Source organism: Lampetra fluviatilis, chromosome 38 (assembly GCF_964198595.1).
Source record: "Lampetra fluviatilis chromosome 38, kcLamFluv1.1, whole genome shotgun sequence".
Classification (NCBI taxonomy): Eukaryota; Metazoa; Chordata; class Hyperoartia; order Petromyzontiformes; family Petromyzontidae; genus Lampetra; species Lampetra fluviatilis.
The window spans coordinates 11,167,757-11,188,669 of NC_136312.1; the positions used below are offsets into that span (position 1 = coordinate 11,167,757).

General features: G+C 53.0%; 1 protein-coding gene across 1 annotated transcript in view; it reads right to left on the reverse strand.

Moving 5' to 3' along the window:
• Positions 1–20,913, reverse strand: part of LOC144945648 (A disintegrin and metalloproteinase with thrombospondin motifs 9-like) — an 82,276-nt gene that overhangs the window by 28,252 nt on the left and 33,111 nt on the right. Inside the window, exons 4-15 of the mRNA XM_078874199.1 lie at positions 18,707–19,125; positions 17,022–17,105; positions 14,304–14,428; positions 10,364–10,404; positions 10,000–10,105; positions 8,583–8,729; positions 7,058–7,199; positions 4,131–4,235; positions 2,956–3,101; positions 2,355–2,536; positions 1,550–1,686; positions 936–1,053 (exon numbers count right to left, since the gene is read on the reverse strand). Of these exons, the coding sequence (XP_078730325.1) occupies positions 936–1,053; positions 1,550–1,686; positions 2,355–2,536; positions 2,956–3,101; positions 4,131–4,235; positions 7,058–7,199; positions 8,583–8,729; positions 10,000–10,105; positions 10,364–10,404; positions 14,304–14,428; positions 17,022–17,105; positions 18,707–19,125 (1,752 nt within the window). The remainder of the gene's footprint in view (positions 1–935; positions 1,054–1,549; positions 1,687–2,354; positions 2,537–2,955; positions 3,102–4,130; positions 4,236–7,057; positions 7,200–8,582; positions 8,730–9,999; positions 10,106–10,363; positions 10,405–14,303; positions 14,429–17,021; positions 17,106–18,706; positions 19,126–20,913) is intronic.

Consider the following 20,913-nt stretch of genomic DNA (forward strand, 5'->3'; position numbering starts at 1 on the left):
GTCACTGCTTTTTTGGCCACGAGGTTGGCCCCTCAACCAAATGGCCTGGGCGGCAAATCACAGAACTTGTGGGGAGGAGGCGCGGGGGGGTTGCCCTCGAGACACCGCAACAAAAATAATTAATCACGTCCCACAAACCACGCGCGCGACCCTCGACCTCCGATGTGTGGTTCTACCGGCAAGGCGGTCACCACAAACCGCGGGGCACCGGCTCCGTGTTCAACTCGGGGCCTCGGGACGCATCAAAAGTGTGCCAAACAATCATTTAGCTGTGTCGCTCAAATGCATTTTCTTCTTTCCTTCCTTTCGTCCGATGAACACGCCGCACACGAGTTGGGCCAATATTTATCTGGAGCCCAAATTGGAACCCTCTTTTCGGAGTTATTGGATCGTACCCTGTACGTTATGTACGTTGAACTTGTTTCGCAACCGTACGTAGCCAACCGTGCTAATGGGAGGCGTGAAACTGTAGTGCGGGTCACTCGTCTGGTGTAACAACTGTGTCAATTAGCCAATCTGAGATGGTTAATAACTTCTTCGTGAATTTTTATGCCTTCATGTCTCCAATCCAGTGTTTGGAAAAATAATTAAAATGTCGCCATGAATAAGATTGGCCTGCCCTATATTTAACCATCATCATAACGTACAGCGCTTCTTAGTGCTGTATGATACCATTGGCCATGCGGGTTCTTTTACCAGACCTCACCGTGCTGGTCAGTGTGTTGAAGGGGGCGCTGGAGACCAAGGAGGAGATGGGATATCACTGTTAGCCATCGCTGGGGGAATCAAAACTGAGGTCAACAGGCTCACAGCGCAGTGCCCCGACCGCTCGCCACACCCTAGCTTTTATTCTCAACCTAAAATAAGCACATCGGGTGGCGCCGACACTCGCGGCGGAGAGAGAACACGAAAGGGAAGGGGGGCAGCAGGCTCACCGTACTGGACGCTGTTGAAGGTGCCCGACACCGTGTGGCAGGATGAGTTGTCCCCTCCGCACACACCGCACCTGTCTTTCCTCGCCTTCGAGTTGAGCACGTGGTCACAGCCAGCTTTCTGGCGGTGAACGGAAAAGGTCACGGTAAAAAGGGGCAGCCCTGCAATTGCCTGGCCACGCCGTTGCTGTCGGAAGTGGCCTCCCACAAGAGAGTCCCCCCGCCCGGGGGATATTCTTTTGGCCTCCTCTTCAACGGTGGCCACATGTGTGGAGCATCCACACTCTTCAACGGAGGCCACACCGCACGTGACCTGCCAATCGACGAACTGAGGCGGTGTCCATCAACACTGCTGGAGGTGGCGGTGGATTTGAGAAACTCGCTCCGCTGCTTCAACTGCCGCAACCGAAAATGCAATTCAACCGAAGAGCTCTCGAACCTAAAAAACCTGCATTATGGATGATATTGGTCGCGAAAGCCTACGAGGTGTAAACTCACTGATGAGGGGTTGACAGGCATGGGTCCAGTGCGCCGATCGCTACGCCGCCGTGCGGCGCTGTTACAAGTTGAGATCGTCGTGACTGGCGCGTGCGAGCGAAACACTCCCGCGTGCTCACCCGGCACAGGCCCTGCACACAGATGTCGTTGGTGTCTGGTCCGCAGGGCGTTCCGTCCATCACGCGGTCCCTCAGCTGGTAGTACGCGGTGGTGCCCGTCACGCGGCAAAACAGCTTGCAGCGGTCCTTCAGCAGAACTGTCCCCCAATGCACCGCGCACAAACACAGTGATGCACGCTGGCCGTGACAATATCATAGGCAGATCTTAGTACGCCTTTTGGCGTTCTCTGGTCGAGCACCAATTGGGTCGAGGCTCAAAAGAAAGCCGTCCCTTGGTGTGGACCAATCTGTTTCAAGGACAATGCATATATTATCATAGTGTGTTTTTTTTGTTTGCATTTGACTGCAAGTATTGTGGTTAATGTAGACATGAATCCTTGTAAAACATGTTTCAGTTTTGTTGCCAGAAAAAGGGGGGAAAACCCTATTATCATAGGCAGAGTTTGACTTCTATATTTAGGGGGGGGCAGGGAAGGGGTTGGATTTGTCCCTCACTTTAGGAATCGCGGGGTGCATATAACTTTCATTTATTTTACATCTTAATGTTAAACGAGCTGTTGCGCTCCCCGCTCTCTGCAACTCCATCCCCCCAGGGCAACTCAAACCTGCTTCCCTCTTCTTCCCCCCTCTTCTATTCCTCCTCAATCCCATTTCGAACGCCCTTAACGTCTTCTATCTCCTCTCCTTCCCCTCCATCGCTCCCTGCCTGTGTAGTAAAAAATAATAATAATCGCTCCCAAGATGTCGGCCACGCGAACGGGCGAATCGCGAACGCGAGTTCTTCTCGCAAGCCGGCCCAACGTACTCCCGCTGTACTTGGACACCCAGCGCACGGTGGGGGAGAGGCCGTTGATGTTGAAGTGGCGCCCGTCGAACTCGGAGCACTGATCGTCGCGGAAGTCGCGGCGGCCTTTGGGGCACGGCTCGGTGCTGCACGAGCGGAAGCGCATCCTCCGCCCCACGCAGTAGTTGCCTCCGTTGCGAGGCCTGAGTGACACGGAAGCCACGTCATCATCATCATCACCACCATCATTATCCACTCTACTCATCTCCACACCACACACTCTACACACCAGCCACCCTGCAAGGCATTGGTCCAATCCTCCAGCTGACGTTCGCTCCGTGTGACGTTGCTAACGCGCGAGTGACACCGCTGAGCGCGGCGACCCGGCGCGGCGTGGCTCACCGGCGAATTTTACGGTCGCACCGCCGCCACCGCCGCTGTTCAGCACGGCGTCCAAAGTTTCGCTCCGCTCGCGGCACAACCCCAAAAAATACCACGCCACTCGGAGCACCACACCGCACACAACCAAGTGGCAAGCACGACGTCTCCACGGAGCGGAGAGAGGGGGCGGTGGGGGGGCGGTGGGGGGGGGGGCACGGCGGCGGCGGCGGGGGGCACCTACTCCGGCTTGCCGCAGTCGCGTTCCGAGGAGCGGACGCCGCCACCGCAGGATCGCGAGCAGGGCGTGAAGGGCCCCCAGGAGCCCCAGCTGCCGTCCACGACGCGTGCCGGCGCCTCCCGCGCAACGCACATGCCCTGCACGCAGTGCTGTCGGTCATACACGCGAGCGGCCACACACACGCGCGGACACACCAGCAGACACACACCAGCGGACACACACCAGCAGACACGCGCGAGCGGTGCCAAGCACCAGCGTCAGACGGCCGGACGCTCAAAAATAAAATGTTAGAGGTTCTTTTTCAACGACATCCTCACCGAAGAGGAAACGCAATTCACATTCATGTACATTCATGCATAACGGCGACTAAATCTCCAGACACAATCTTTGTTTAGGCTGGAGGAATTCAATGAGCTATGAAGCTCTTTTTCACAGATGTCCAGTCGGTGTTCACAGATGTCCGTCCATCTGTGCGGCGTCCAAACGCTTCACAGGGGGAAGGGGAAAATATAACGAGCGCTATGCAGGTGAAAGCAAGTCTCGACATTGAACTAGGCCAGCAGTGGAGTCTCAACCGTACAAAGTTCAACGGGGAAGAGCCTTTCAGACACAGGAGCAGACAGCGGAGAAGGAGCGACTTCCTCCCCAGAAGGTGGAGCCCTTCACTGCTACTGGAACAGAGGCCACGTGGCCGGAGAGTCGAGCGAGATGAGAGAGGAGAGGTAGGAGGCAGGGGAGGGGGGACAAGACCTTGGGGCATTAAAAAGGAAAGTAATTAATAACCCACACAATGTGATGTGTACACAAGAGTTGTTCTGGTTTCATCTTCACGTACAAATGAGAATGACATTAAAACGCATCATATGCCGTCGTGGAGGATTCTGGGTAATAATGAGATTGTTCTCCACAGACCCAGTGGTGGGACTGACAAATGACTGTAAATTATCATTACTTATGAGTTTGTTGGGACGCTTTCCACATCGCAATGGTTAGCACGCCGGACTCGCAATCCAGACAGCGGCATTCCAATCCCATCTCCCGTCGAGGCAGTCGAAACAATGGGTGCAAAAGTGAAAGGGGCGTCGGGGGAGGGGGGGGGGCTTCCCCAGCCCACCCCGTGCCCCACGGTTGAGCCTCCCAGACAAAGCGGCGGCTTCTGCTAGGAAGGCACCGCTTACCATAAAGAAGCCGCACTCCGTGCCGTCGGCCAGCGGCATGTGCTGCGTGCGGCAGCCCTTGTGGATTCCCTCGGCGCTCGTGCACCACAGACGCTTGCACTGCTTCTGCTCTCCCCCCAGGTCGCCAGTGCCCGGCCGGTGCAACGCCCATCGCACCGAAGCCAAAAAGGGGGGGGGGGGGGGGGGGCAGGCACAACAACGCGTCCCCGCCGGGAGGGGAACAGGCACGACCGTCAGCGGTCGCTCGCGGTCAAATGCGTCGTCCACAGGTCAACGATGGGCCAGCTACGAGAATTATCCACGAGAGGTTTTTTTTTGCTTGCTGGGTTAGATCATGTGAATATAAATGTGTGTCGTTAAACCCGCCACCGCCCAACACAGCCCATTGATAAGGTTACATCACGTAAACAAACACGTGCTGATTCGTTACTAGTCCAGCGCACACCGGTTGCGTGTTCGAGAGAAAACCACCCCACACATTTACAATTCGAGTACCGTGACGTTTCGCCAGTAATTACAACAACCAGCATCATCAGGTGGACAGCATGAGTTGTGGAGAAATACTATGTATGTACGGAAAATGTTAATTGAGAATTAAAAGACAAGCCACAGTGCGATTGTGGTCATCCCAACCCAACCTATGGACCATATAGCAAACCACTATACACGGACTCCTCTACTTCGTTATGTTCCAGGTCTGTTCGTACGTCGATTTGTTCGACTTACTTTACTCCTGTCGATTGCAAACGCGTTGTATGGCATGTACACTAATTACGGGGAATGTCTTTAAAAGTTGTATAATCTCCTGTAGATGTAGATGCCGATGGTTCTTCACGTTCTGCAGATCGAGATGCCACTAGTTATTCATGTTCTGCAGATGGAGATGCCACTGGTTCTTCATGCTCTGCAGATGCAGATGCCACTGGTTCTTCATGTTCTGCAGATGCAGATGCCACTGGTTCTTCATGTTTTACAGATGTAGATGCCACTGGTTTTTCACGTTCTGTAGATGACACTGGTTCTTCATGTTCTGCAGATGTAGATGCCACTGGTTCTTCATGTTCTACAGATGTAGATGCCATTGGTTCTTCATGTTCTGCAGATGTAGATGCCACCACCGCCATCTATTGCGCGGTGGTTGAACTTTAGACTCTCGGTCTGAGCAGGCAACTGGACATACGGACAGGTTTATTCGTAACTCTGAAAGTTTGTAAGTTAAACCTTCGTTAGTAGATGAGTCCCTGGAGTTCTCAGTAATTAGGCAGCCAAATTATTAAACCATCTGAATAACACAAATGTGATGTCAGTTATCCGGTAATTGTCCAGCTTTAGAAAATGTGGCTATTCATTGGTATACATCAACGGTTTGACACAAGCGTTAAGGAGGGTGTAAGACGCACATTTGACTTAAGCAATCCGACCCAAAAAAAAGTGTTAAATGAAACGTTCCTTGCATGGCAAGTCGTCGCTTAACGCGCGGTGTTGATGTAACGTGGTTCCTTCCATCAGGGAGCACTTTTCACACATCGTGCGCGTTATAACGCGGAACACTCGCCATTATAACGAGGTTTCTGAGCAGTCGACAAATATCTACTTTCTAAAGCTGCTAGACTGTGAGCGGTACAGCGATACAGCACGCGGAATGATACAGTGACACGGCTGCATACCCTTAGTTATTTGTCCACCCCACCATCTCACTGCACGGTGTGCGTCATAGAAGTACTACACCGTATCTCGCTAAACTTTACCGTTCCATTATTTGTGGGGGGAATTGTGTGTGTGTGCACGTGTACAAACATGTGTTTCGTTCGTGCACACACGTGGTATATGACGAGCGTTCACGTGACACCCTCGCGGCCACGAGGTGGCGGCGACGTTCAACGCAACGGTTTCAAAAGAAAATCGATTTTAACGAATTGAATCGTGACGTTGACTCGCTGCAGAGTGCTGCAACGCCACAATTTACGCCTCTCCCCACCCCTTTAAACGTCGTTTCGCGAACAAGTCGTCACTTTTACGATTCACACCGCCACTCGAGTTGCGTCACCTCAACCCCCTCCCACACACACGCGCACGCTCTCTCACGTCGCTCTATGGCGTCGTTGATCCTTTTCGTTATCCGTCGCCTCTGGTCCTTCGCCTCCACCACCACCAACTAAATAACACTACCCCGTAAATCTCTTTGATTCACGTCGCTTCGATATTCGTCGTCGCACCTTTCAGGAACTGCATCCCCTCCTGCCGCCGACATAAACCGGGGGTGCTGCTGTCATCGAGTTTCGGCGAATCATCAACACTCCTCCCACTAACCCCCCCCCCCCCCCCCCGGATTGAAAGGCGCTACGGTGACGAGTTCTTAACTACCTCGCCTGGTAGGCAGCAGATGTGGGCTCGATCCCGACCCGCGATGCTTGTATATTTATAGAACGAAGCAGGAGGATTTCTCCACAACTCTGGCTGTCGCCTGATGATGCTCGTAATTACTGGTGAAACGTCATGGTACTCGAATTGTAAATGTTGTGGGTTTACTCTCCAACACACCGGTGTGCTGAAACTCGTAACGAATTGGCGGGTTTAACGACACATTTATATTTATGCCATCTAACCCAAAAAACCTCTAATATTGGTCACGAAAGTCTACGTGTTAAACTGTATTTTTGGAGTTTGCATGTTCTCCCCATGGTCGTGTGGATTTTGTCTGGGTCCTCCACATTTATTACAATCAACATTCGTTAAGAATATTTGGCTACTGCTATACATTTCCACACGATAAGCCACTTCGTTGAGCCATCATTTGTGATCGTCAAATCACGGCTTAAAAAAAGAGCTATGCAGCTCAGCGTGGCCTTACCTGGCAAAATCTAAAAATATATAAATAAATAAAGACAAATAGATTTAAAAATTGGTGGGTGAGGCAGCGTACCCACCATATAGGGGCAGACCTGGGAGCCCGGGCCAAACATGAGCTCGCACTGCTTGTTGGCGTTGAAGAGGTGGCCGGGCATCTGCTTGGGCAGCTCGTACGGCTGAGACACGGGCTCGTCCAGGAGGCACTCCCCGTAGCCCGTGCTGCGGGCGGCGGGACGCGACGGCACGCAGCAGCAGCGGCAGCGGCGGTGGCGGACGACAACAACGACGACGCACGATCAACAACAATAACGTCGGTCAATCAACAACAATGACATCACCAACGCTACGCCACTCAGCAGCACCGTCGAGTGCAATGGGGGGGGGGGGTGGTGGGTTCAGAGTTCGAATCCCGGTTGGGGGTTTGTGACTCAGACCCCCCCCCCCTCCACATCATCCGTTCCCAGGGTCCATGAAAATGTATCGATCACCACTCTGTGCAGGGAATTCAATGTTGAATCTCAACACCCAGGGGGGGCCTTTTGTGACCAACGCGATTGATAATTGATCTATTGCTCGGATGACGCGAGTAAATTGTGTCCGTACGCCGTCGCCCCCACCTTCTTCCCTCCAACCCGACCGCGGCACCCCAAATTATAAAAAACGTACTCACAGATTGGCGAATCTACGCGCGCCGTGATAACGCCAAATCGATGCTCGTGTTGGGAAACGCAGCGGCGCCTCCAGACGATGGTCTCCGCGCCACAGAAATGTGGCGCTCGCACCAAATGACGCTAAATAATTGTGGCCACCCGCGCAACAACTACGCGCAGAGTGCCGGTGTAAAGTCGAGCGAAGAAAGCGTGGGGAGAGATGCACCCTCGGATTCATACCGAGAGACAGGACACTTTGAATTTGAAATAAAAACCCGTCTCTATTATTTTTCATGTATTTTACTATTATTAAGATTTTCCACGTAATCTTTCTTGTGCTATTCGTAGAGCACGGCTGCGCTTTATTTTGCGCGCTCCTTTCACTTTGCTCAGTCGGTGTTCGCCGCCGAGGTCGTGACGGGTTTCTGTTTCATGCCACTCGATGCACCCCCTCCTCCCCCCATTCCATTTCAGCGCCGCAGCGATGCCCACTCTTATTGAGGGCGGACATTGCCACGCAAAATAATCAAATTGCTTGATCGATCCAAAGAGGAACAACGTCAAATAGCGAACGCGCACAGCTTAATAATAATAATGATCATGGGCAGGGGGATGGCAGGGCACGCTCGCGACAAGAGGACGATGGATGATGGCGGGGGGGGGGGTGAGAGAAGCGACGGGGGTGGCAACCCAGGGACGGAGCGCGTCCCAAACGTCTTGACGGGAGGGGAGGCACGGAGCGATTAAACCCATCTCGCGTGCCGGTTACTGGATGGATTGACGCGTCGTAGGATCGCGAGAGGCAGTTGGTTCGGGTGGCAGCTTTAAGCGGCCTTCATGCAAGCAGTGGAATGGTCATGACGGATGACGACGACGACGAGTCATCGAGGGCAGTCTCTAATTGCCTCTGGAGCACGCCGCCGCCGCCACCTCTGTCTGAAGGGCACCTTACTCAAGAAACTCGGTGATGTACTTGCGGCTGCACCGAGACCACGTCCACGGGCTCGTGTTGTAGTTGAGAGTCGGCGCCATCACGTGGAACTGGCCCTTCACGCCCGCCTCACGGCACTTGTTGTTGTCATCGTGGGGCATGTTAAACCTGGGAGACAAAAACAAGATGCCCCCGTGTAGCCTTCAACAGACTGTCGGGCTAGTGCTGTTGACGGGCAGTGCCTATGAAGGCCGGCATGGCGGCACACGAGGTAGTGGGTGTCCAGCACCACGCCTGGTCGCCTTTGTCTCCCTCGTGGTGCTGTTTTTACACACCGTACCAGGTACTCATTTGAGGCAAAGTCGACCTAAGGGAGGCCCAGGACCAGTTCAAATAATCGTCGCTGGTCTTGGCCGTCACCGGGAATCGGACTCGGGTCGCCGGGTTCGTAGTGCAGCGCGCTAACCGCTCCACCACCGCTCCACACACACACATCTTATATTAGTCACAACTAATATAAGATGCGGCTACTGTGCGTGTGTTACACCTGGGAGACACGCACAGCGAGAGGCACGGTCAACGGTGACACCTTCAGGGGACATGGGTTTGACGGATCGAAGCCTCGCGGCTTCTTCAGGGTGGGTGGAAGCTGTCGTACCCAGAGAACACGTATGGGGGGATCACACTTAGTGTCGTCATCGCACACTCCGGTGGCCACTCGTTCAGGCTCCAAGTCCTGCCGAGCTTTCAAGATTCCCACCGTGAGGCAGAGGAGGTGGGGGGGGGGTTCAGAAAATGTCCCATTATTTGAAATGCCACGCCGGGAAATCGATTGCAAGCCCAGACTCCATCTTTTATATGGCAAGGTGAGATTTGCACCGTTGTACGTGCAAAGGCGGTGGCGCTGTGGTTAGCGCGCTGTACTACGAACCCGGCGACCCGAGTTAGATTCCTGCTCATGGCCAACATCGGTAACAATTATTTGAACCGGTCCTGGCCCCCCCACGTCCCCCCAGGTCGACTCGGCCATAAATGAATACCTGGTGCGGTGTGTAAACATCGCCACTAAGAAGACAAATGTGGTCGGGCGTGGTGCTGGCCACCCAGCCCCTCGTGTGCTGTGCCGGCCTTCATAGGTGCTCGCTAACAGCACTTGCCCCAAGAGTCTGTTCCGGTTATACGGGGGACCTTTGTCTATAAATATTAAATTAGATTCGATAAAGCCATTCAATAGCCTCTGCGGAAGCTTCAGGGTTGTTCTGTAATGCTGCCCGCATATCGGCGGTGCGGCCAGCGTGCCAACAATTACGCCACCGCCGCAGTCTCGCTCCGAAGCTGTGGAACCCCGAGCGGCACACCGCACGCCGAGCACCACACGGAGATCGCCGCACGGGGAGAAGTCGCGTCGTCGTCGTCGTCACAGGCGCTCGCGACTCACACGTGGCCAATCTCGTGCGCCACGGTGAAGGCCGTGCTCAGCCCGTTGTCCTCGCTGATGGAGCAGCTGCGGTACGGGTCACACATCGTGCCCAGCTCGGCCAGACCTGGGGGGCACACACAGAGACACGCTGAGCCAGGGTCCCTTCATTTCACCAGGATATGACGGAATACTTTAGAGCACACCTTTGTTAATAGTGTGAGATCCCTCTCAGCAATCCCTTTACTCTCCCATAAGTTAACCCACCACCCCTCCCCCCCCCATGTACAGGCACTGTAGCCGATAATTCTGTCCTTTGTGAATGATTGGGGAAGTGTTGACATGCCTATGGCCAATGACGACCAAAAAAAAAAGCAGGCCTCACCCAAGGTGTCACATTTGTTCCTCGCTCTGCAAATATTCTCACTGCGGAATAAAACAAAGATTCACAACAGGCACAGGCGCACGGGAATCAAGCACAGGGTCAGCATCATCCCCGTTTCCAAGACAAAAAGGTGTCCCTCTCGCGAGGTCACATTTTTTTCTGAGGATTTTCATTTGCTTGGGTAGTGGCTGTATATGGGAAATGGTCCTCATATATAATTAATGTACAGCATTATGAGATGCTATTCGCATGAATGGCGTGACATAGAATGTAAGTATTTTTTTATTATTATTATCCATGCTGTAGACTCCCGGTCCGTGTTCGAGTCCAGGCTCAAGGCCTCTCTCCTCTGCCTGGAAGTGACCGCCTCTCTCCGCAACATGAACACGTCCAATGTTTGTGCACAGCGACTTGAAGGTGCAGTTGGATTTAGGTACCGTGTGAATCCACATCAGATGAAGACTTTTGAAATTGGAGCCAAAAAACTTTGTGGGGATAAAAAAAATGTGATCGTACTCCTCGAGAATCAAACCATAATTCGGATGAAGAAGAGGGAATTTCAGATGACTTCATACTTGAATTATTAAATGGTGCCCTGAACAAAACTACACAAGGCCAAGCATCTGCGCCAGATGACAACATTGTAGACAACAAAAACAGCAGGGTCCGTATGTACTTTCAGGTCGTCAAAAAAATAAAACATCACAAATCTTTATAATCTAATACCTCGTAAATATTCCAATGCCCTCTGGACCTCGTTATGTCAGCCAGTATTTCTTTTATAAGTGGCCAGGCCTAAGAAGGAGCCTTCCAGAAGAATGGCACACAGGGCTCATTAACGTCTAAGATCCCACGCTCCTGATAACAGCCTCGACGATAAAAGAGTTGGCAACGTTTGCGTGACATGACCTGACATCACGAGCAGCAGGGGGTTGGGGCCTGTGAGCACGTGGCCTTTAAAGAGATCAGGCTCTGGCTCTGGCTCTCGTCTCCGGTTTGCAGGCACCGGGCGGACAGACGCCTGCGGGAGAGCGAGGGCAGGACCCGGCCCTGCCTGGGATTCTGACGCGAGCCGCCGGCGGTGGCGCCCAACGCCCGGCCGCAATGTCGCACGACGACAGTGGCACGTCGACTCGGCGAGCAAGGGCGGAGGGGTCGGCCCGCGTTGGCGATCCGGGTAAACGACAAAAAGCGATGCCGTGGCGCGGCAGGGAAACTGGCGTCGTGAACCGGCAGTCCGAGTTCGAGTCCTGGGTCGCAGCCAACACCGGTGAGGAGTGATATCTGAACCGGTCCCAGGGTCCACCCACCTCTCACGGGGCACACCAAACAGCATCAACATAAATGCTACGGCCGACACATAGTTGGAGGGCCTCCATCAATCAGAGGCTGGACAGAGGCCCGCAACATAACTGTTATGATCACCACTAAAGTATCCAATGGGTAAATAAAGCATAACCAAGCCGAGTGTATAGTTACGATCAATGGATGGGTACGTATATGCTTATGTTTAACTTCTTTCGCACCGTACGTAGATAACCGTGCTCATCGGAGGTGTGGGAGAAGGACAACAAACTAAACACAAAAAATTAGTTCTTAAATAAATGAGCTTTCAATGTGAGTTGATCTAAAAGTGCATACATATAAAGTGACTTCCTAATATCGGAAGGAAGATGCGTTCGACACAGCCGCAGAAGCGGCGTCCGAGAGCGCCACACGATGATGCGGTGCTCGCGTTTCGTTCGATGGCTGAAACAGAGGGACGCCGCAGAGCCTGGCAGCTCGCGCGCATAAACCCCCCGCACCCGACGAGGAAAGAGCGGAGAAACAGAAAGCCGGCTGACGGAGGCAGGAGACCGCTCGTAGACGCGGGGATCACAGCCACGCGTGAACACTGCGATCAAGAGTCTTTCACGGGGAGGGGGGTGCACAGAAGATGCCGAATGGAACAGCGGCGCTCCAGCTATGAGTCATCGGCGTCGTCCCTCGCATTGGACACCTTGAAGGTTGTGTTCTGAAATAATAATTGTGATCAAATAATAAACAGTGGGAAATTTCAGGAAAACTAGACATTAATCAGTAAAGCCAAACATATCTTAAACCAATTTTTTTACTCTAGCCTTCAAAATTATTTTTACACAATTATAAATTATACAATTTACTGTACTGCTTCTGGCCTCTCTCTCCCTCTCTGCGCTGTGAAGAAGGGTCATGGCCCAAAACGTTGCCTACTCTGTACTTTTTTTTATTTTAATGGCATGCACGGCACGTGGTGTCACTCACGGAAGCGCCCAGTTTGTTCTGTTCGCTATCTGTGCGCGCGCGCCGCACGTGCCAACGCAGCTCCTTCATCGTCACCACCACCAAATCATCCGTTTGATTTTTTTAAGATTATGATGATTTTCCTCTGGTCTTGGAGAGGGGGAGGGATGAGGGGGCAGTGGGGGTGAAAGGGAGGAGGGGGCCCAGTTCCCTGAGCTGTGCATTGGGAGGAGGGATCCAGGGCCACGCTGGACAGCGCCATCTCGTTACGGCACGGCTCAGTGTCTGGATCTCCAGTGGAAAAGCATCACTCAGCGGGCAACTTAGGCAGCTCTAATCATAAACGTGGCCCAGATGAGTCCGCTAGATCGAGCGTTCGTGATTCGAATGTGTTATTTTATTTTGCCACGATTTGCATCCCAGGCCCATCGTTTCCCGTGAATATTAAACGATGGACGCGGTGAAGCACATCGGAACGGGCCATTAATAATTGGGTTCACCGCACGGTCTGCGATCGCCCCCCCCCCCCCCCCCCCCGTCAGGAACGATCTGGGATTGTGCAGATCTCGTTAAGGACGAAATTAAATCACGCAGCGAAAAAAACAGCCGGAAGCGGGGTTAGCGGGAGGCAAATTGTGGCGGAGGGCACGATAGCTCGCATCACGTCCAGGCCAGAGGCAGGAAACACGCCGACGTGAGGGCACAGCGACTCCGTGATGTGAGGCGCACTTGCGAGTTGCTGTGACCTAGACATCGCGATGTCTACACGTATAGGATGTATAGGATGTTGACACGCATAGGATGTTTACACAAATAGGATGTTTACATGCAGAGGATGTTTACATGCACAGGATGTCTACACGCATAGGATGTCACAACCTGCTCCACAATATATCTGCAGCACAAGCCTATGGCCAAAACTAACCTGGAAACGAAAAAACGGCTTTTAGAATATACCGAATGTGGTTGTCTCAGCTCAAGTGAAAGTAAGAATCTCGTCCAATCATTCCTCAGCCAAGTGGAAATTTGTTTCAACTTCGCTGCCGTGTGTCACGTGACCTCGCACCGTGCGTGACGCCACAGAGATACTTCCGGAGCCTCTCCAATAGGCGGCTTCACGCACGTTCGGCGCACGCCGTTTATATGCCCCCGCCAGAGAGAACGTCCATTGCACTCCAATCAAAACGAACGTTTGTCATTATCAGAGCTTGAAACGGTTAATTAACCTTAACATCAAATGTAACACGATGGGATTTGTGCAGCCGTTACCGAGTGGGCCGAGAGAATCGACCCTCGAACAAATTTTGCGAACCCGGTTCGTACGTACGTATGTTGAACTTCTTTCATGCCGTACATAGCCAACCGTGCTCATCGGAGGTGCGGTTTAATCACGGGCAGCCGAAACGTCGACGAAAGTGACTAGAGGCTTCCGGAGGGGGCAGCAGCTCAGTGCTCCGACTGACACGTGACATCTAAACACCGCCAAGCTGGGAAGTGTCCCCACACCCCAAGGGGACGGCCTTACGATCTCAACCGTCGGCTCGGCGCGAGCGACTCAAGCGGCCCTTCTAAGCGCGGCTCCGCGAGCCCGGGCGACGGGGGGGGGGGGGACACGGCGGCGGTCAACGAAGGAACGATGATTGCGAGAAAAGAGAGGTTTACCACAATAATGGAATACCGAGTGATGAGCACAGCTGTGTCGTAATGCCCCGGGTGGCTCTCGTCCTGCGTGTTCTGCTTCTGCTGCCAGACACAGAAGTTGCTCAGCGTGGACGCCGCGTTGAAGTTCACCAAGGGGCCTTCCTGAGAACAACACGGGGCACGCACACGGCGGGGGGCGGGGGGGGGAGGATGGCGGCAACGCGGCGTTAACGCACGCACCTGGGGTAGTGGCCAAACCACGTCCCCGGATGCCGAAACAACATCTGCAAATTACTCGGTTCGGGATTACGCAGAGCAGCGGCGACAATAATCGCCCCTCGGGTGGTACGCGGAATCGTAGAGAATTATCCTTCTTCTTAGCGTACGGCAATGCCCGTGTAAATCACACGTCCAAGTTTAAGGCCTGCGAGCGACGCGATAACTTCGGGAGGAGCCGCGACTAACGCCGCTCGGTCCGCCAGAGAGCGCGAGCGTCGGACGCAGCTGCTCGCGATGCGACGGTCCCGTTTGTCCGATTCGGGTGGGCTGCAGTCACACCGCGTGGGGGGGGGGGGTTGTCTTTGATTCTGCACTCGTGGAGAGGGGGAGGAGGTGGTGTGTGGCCGCAGCGACCAGTTGGCCGTTTCGTTAAAAAACACAACGCTTAGCAAGCAGTGAAATGTCCACATTCGTATGGAAGGAGCTGGTTTTACTGGTCTCCAGGACAACCACACCCCATATAGAGCACAGTTCGAATATAAGCAGCACATGATTACATTGCACTGGTGGACAGGGGGGGAGGCAGACAAAGGGTGACTTCGAATACAAGGACACTACTTCATATAAGCACAGCTGGGCTTGCTCCACCTTGTGCTGTATTCATTTTATCAACCGTGGAGAGATGATGAGCTGTATCAGCCCCGATCAGGATTGCAACTTTGAATCTCTTTAATTGAGAATCAAATAATCGCACAACTATCAAGAGAAATTTGTGCGTACAATTTGACTTGTGTAAACATCAACATTAAAAACCCCAACACAATAGCGTTGCTTTTTTATCATCAGTTGAGTGAAAAGACAAGAAACGCACGTTACGAACGTGATCACAAACACCGAAATGAATACCAAATCTGGAATCAATGATAGACCAGATGACAGCAAAAAAGAAATGACAAAGGCACTGCCAAGAAACTACTCGCAAGCACTTGGCAGCAGAACGAGAGAACAGAGAGAGACAGAAAAAACCCACTAGAGTCTGGAGCAGCACCGCAAAGTGTTGGCAGCAGTCCCCGCGGAGACAGCAGAGATCAGATTTACACCAAGTGCCCTCGTGACCTCTGTTTACCGTGGAGCTCCGGGCCAGATTTTGGTTGCATTCCGGATGATTATTTTTTTTGGTCATCCCGATAATTTACTTGATTAATCAAATGTGTGTGTGTGTTAAGTCAAAAGCAGCAGTTTCAACGTTTTTTTGCAGAATTGCGAATTTCCACTTCATTTATGTTGCGTAACAATTGTGCAACGGTGTCTTGTGCCCTCACAAAACGTGCCTCGCTCGATTGCCACGAGATTCTGCATTGGGTGGTGAAAGCGTGGAAAAGGGTGACGTCACGGAGGTGGTATAATTTCCTGTGGTGTCTTGCTTCCGGATTCAATCCAAGACCAATTTTTTTTTTCAGGATTATCAAAAATGTAATTGTAATAAAGCCACATTTTCTGAATTTTCAGATTAATCCTAAAATCGGCAACCATAACAGGCTTATGCTAGTTGCTAAACTAAAAACTAAATACATTTTATTTAACCAGGTAAGGCCCACTGAGCTATATAGATATTATTCAGAAGCGACCTGGCCACAAATGACAGCTCAACAACAAAGTGGTACATCACGTGGACATTCATGGCAGCCAAATACTCTAAATGCGTGTTTCTAAATGTGGAGGAAAAATCCACACAACCATGGGGAGAACACGCAAACTACAAATATACAGCAGCAGGCATCAGGGTTGGGATCGAACCCACGACCTCCTGTATACCAGGCAAGGTAGTTAACATCTCCTAGCCACCGTGATGATGATGAGAGAGAGAGACACGCAAACTCCAAATATACAGCAGCAGGCATCAGGGTTGGGATCGAGCCCACGACCAGTCAAGGTAGTTAACATCTCCTAGCCACGGTGATGATGATGATGAGAGAGAGAGACACGCAAACTCCAAATATACAGCAGCAAGCGTCAGGGTTGGGATCGAACCCACGACCTCCTGTACACCAGGCAAGGTAGTTGACATCTCCTAGCCACCGTGGTGCCCTGAAGTAAGATGAGAAGAGGAAGGTCTTGAGAGCCTGCGCTTGAACGGGTACGGAGCGAGCAGCCCGGATGACAAGTGGAAGGGAATTGCAGATATTGGTGTGGCAGCAAAAGGGGCAAAGGGGGCGACCTCTCACCGAGAAAGAAAGTTGATTGGGGGGTTTGACAGAAGCCCAAGTTGCCGAAGCCGCGAGCGTGCGAAGTCGTGCACAGTGAGATGAGAGGAGAGTGGAGGACAAAGCGCAGCCCAAGAAGGACATTGAAGGCAATTCATTAAAAAGAGAGGTTTTCCTGGGACAATATCGTTATCCGCGTTCATTTGCAATTCCCGAGAATCTCCGGCACGTATCCTTCGTGGATAACGAGGGGACACTGAACCCCACCTCTTGTGATGAACATAAAACACGAATCACAATGCAATCACACCGCCGTCGAATGCAGCACTTACCCTTTCATTGTGAATGATCATGAGCTTCACAAGAACAATGTTGATTTGGTTCCCCACACTGGGATGCTTGTATATCGAGGCCACCTGAAACACACACACCACACACACAACACCAATGATGCCTTTGTAAAGGTGAAGATGCAAGGTGGATGGGGGGGGGGGGCAGTACAGGAACTGGGTTCGTGAACCCATCTGCGCAGACCTCTGCCGCGTCATCCCCCTCCAATGTGGTGCAAGTTGTCTCCACGCACCCCGCTGCTTTCCTCCTACAAGCAAAGGCAACTTGTTACGAGCCAATTGGCCAAACATTCGTAACAAATAAAAAAAATAACTCATCCGAGGCCAGTGTATAGCTCTCCTGGGAAAAATAATTATTGTTGTGCGAGCCTTAATGTCAGTTTTATTTTACGGCGTACGGACTGTTAAACTTTATTTTATTAAAGAACATTTGCATGCAAAGTCTAATGCGATAAACGCGGGCTCCTGAATTACGAGTGTTGCATGATGGAGGAGCCCAGGGGAAGCGGTTTATGCAACGGAATCGCTCGGACGACCCTGCCAACAGCAGCGCACTCACAGCTCCCTCTGCCTGGGTGAGCTCCTGGCTCAACATCTGCCCCCTCTCTCCCTCTCCCCTGCCTGCGACGATCTTTCTCCCAACAGTTTCCTCTTCCAAGCCAAAAGCCACCCGTGACTGCGTGGGGTCGGCCGCTCGGATTTCATCCTCTCCCGCGAGCTTCTATTGTGCACCTCTTCTCCGGTCACATCCACTGCCCTCCCTCGCTCGCTCCACCGCAGCCTCCCCCGTCTCACCCTCGGGACTCCCTCACTCCAGCTGCCCTCCACCAGTAGCAGCGCCACAGCCATTCTCATCCATAGAGCGCTGCATTTTATGTGAGCCTCTATACGAGTCAATTGGACTCTGTGCGAGTCTATGGTCCTCTGTGCGAGTCTTGTGAGTCTCTGTACGAGTCAATGGATCTCTGTGTGAGTCTGTGAGTCTATGGGTCTCTGTGTGAGTCTAATTTACCAAGCCACGCGTGGGTAAGCGTCGTGCGATGGAGCGCGCAATAAAATAAATGCACGCGATGCTGCGTCGGTGGGCAAAGACACATGACAAAACCTCAATGTTGCTCTCAAGCTAATGAAATATGTTTCATTCTCGGGCATGGCAGCGATGTGGTTCAGGAGCACAGTGCCGGCGTCGAGGTCTGCTGCTGCTGCTGGGCACGACGAGAGGGCTTCAGGAGAGAGAGAATTGGAGTCGTTTTGCTGTTCCTCCTCCTCCCATGATTTGCGCTCCTCCTGTTCCTCCTCCTCCCACAGGAGGAGGAGGAACAGGAGGAGCGCAGATCATGGCGGTTCACTCTACGCATCCCACGGTTTTGTTTACGTGACCACCAGCGGCTTGTCTTTAACTCCCCCATTCGCGGGGGAGAGTCCCGTGCCGGTGGGAGAAGCGGCGGCGGCCTCGCTCGCCTTGCCGCCCCCCCTGCCCGCCCCCGCCACGGGTTTCCGCGTCACTTTTAAAAAACCCACCGACAACCAACTCCACCATCCAGGCGAAACGGACGGCGTTAATCTGAACAGACGCATGCATCGGTGGCTTACACGGTCAATGGGGGGTGGGGGGTGCAGCATAGTGAAGTGACAAAAGAGGAGGGGCCCGAGGAGGGTCGACTCACGATGGACACGAGGGTGAGCACGTAGTGCTGCAGGTTGTGGCCGTGGTGCTGCACCATGCGGGCGTCGGCCGCCACCATCACCTCGACGTGGCGCGGGTACGACAGGAACCTCTTCCTCCTCCTCCTCGCGCGGCCCGCTCGCGGCGGCGGCGGCGCCGACGACGCCCGCTTGCCCGGTTGCCTTCGCCCGCCGGTCCCGCGCGTCGCCTGCTGCTGCTGCCGCTGCTGCTGCTTCTTATTCTCCCCGGCGGCCTCCGAGGCCCACGGCGAGGGCTCCCTGCTGCCGCCACCGCTCGCTGAATCGTTCGTCGCTCTCGCGGAGACGATGGCGCTCACGGCCGCCGCAGATCCGGGGCCGGGCCCCGTGCCCGTGGCCTTCAGGGTCATCTTCTGTTCCGCGGTGGCCTGCCTGCTGTTGCCTGCAGTGGAGGAGAACGGCCGTCACGAATACGCCTCTCTGCCTCTCTCCAGCACTCTCTCTCCACTCTCTCTACCTCTCGTCACCCTCTCTCTCCCTCCGAGTCTTAAAAGCCACGTTTTTGCCTGCATTGGATGAATCCATGAAGATGTTAGCCAGGGTAGGGTGGGGGGGGGGATATTAAACAAAGTGTTCCTGTGTAGCTCTGTCTGTACCAAAGGACAAGAGGAACCACGTGCTTAAACGATTGTGATCCACAACACAGGGAGATCCATTTATTGATTCCCCACTAGAACGATGGGGAGAAGTTACAGAGAAGACAACAACTTCCTTCATCACTTGAACAGAATTCAATCAGCTGTTGCACAGAAAGTAAGAAGTTAGTCAGTTTAACAAATAGGCTTTCGAGCCCAATGTTGTCTAAGATAGAGGTGTTTGGGTTAGATTGCGTAAATATAAATGTGTCATTAAACCCGCCACCACCCGACAGCCAAATAGTGAGGTTTGTCACGTAAACAGAACATTTATGAATGAAACTGGGGGATTTCTCCACAAATCTGGCTGTTGCTGGATAATGCTGGTTGCTGTAATTACTGGCGAAACGTCACGGTACCCAGATTGTAAATGTTGTGGCGGGTGGTAGCGGGTTCACTCTCCCACACAGCGGTGTGCTCTCCCAGTCACGAATTGGCATTTTCTGTTTACGTGACAAACCTTACGAATTGGCCATGTCGGGTGGTAGCGGGTTTAACGACACATTTGTATTTACGCGATATGACCCAAAAAACCCTCTTATAGAAAGGAAGATGGCACATTAGATACTGGGGGGATGGGGTATCTATAAATGGATCACCATGTTTATTACATTGCGAGATTGGCTTAGTATTTGGAGGCTCGACACGAATGGGGATCGACCTCGGCTTCGTGGTGCGGTGCAAGGAACCCGCACACACGAGGGTGGTGGCGGGGGGCAACACTCGGTCGCCAACGAGGAAACGAACCCACTTGCTGAGCTGCCACCATACCTTGGGAAGGCCAGGAGATGAAAACCCTTGATGCCCGCGGGTAGAGAAAGCAGTTTCACGAATGTGTGTGTGTGTGTCCGTGCGAGTGTGTGGGTGGGGAGCGGTAGTGTAGCGATTAGCGCGCTGCGCTACGAACCTGGCGACGTGGGTTCGATTCCTGGTCACGGCCAATGCCGGTGACGATTATCTGAACTGGTCCTGGGCCTCCCCTTGGCCACCCACCCCCTCGTGTGCTGTGCCGTCCTTCATAGGTGCTCGCTAGCAGCACTTGCCCCTACAGTCTGTTAAGGTTATACGGGAGATCTTTGTATTTTTTTGAGTGTGTGGGAGGCTCGTGTAGGAGGATTGTGAAGGACGCTGCTACTGGGCAGTTGGAGACAGTCGCCCTCCAACGACAACTGACGGCAGAGGAGTGACGCTCACAACAACGAGCGGAGCATCGGGCGGCTAAGATTCAGCAAAAGTTGGCAAAGCAGGGGTTACAGGTGGTGGATTTACCAGTAATCTCATTCGGCCAACCCATGGCACCTGGGTCTGTCCCGAGACCTCCTTTCAGCGAGCCTTTGACACTTCACGTGGCCTCAAAGTGCACCTGGCCTGGCACAGACGCCGTGGTGATGTTACCGTCACTTAGTGGCGAATGGCGGGGTGTTGGTAGTGGTGCCTGTAGGGAGCGCGAGTGTAGCATTTAGCGGACCGTGCTACAAACCCTGGCGCTCTGAGTTCAATTCCCGCTAATAGCCAACATCACTGAAAGCGGATAT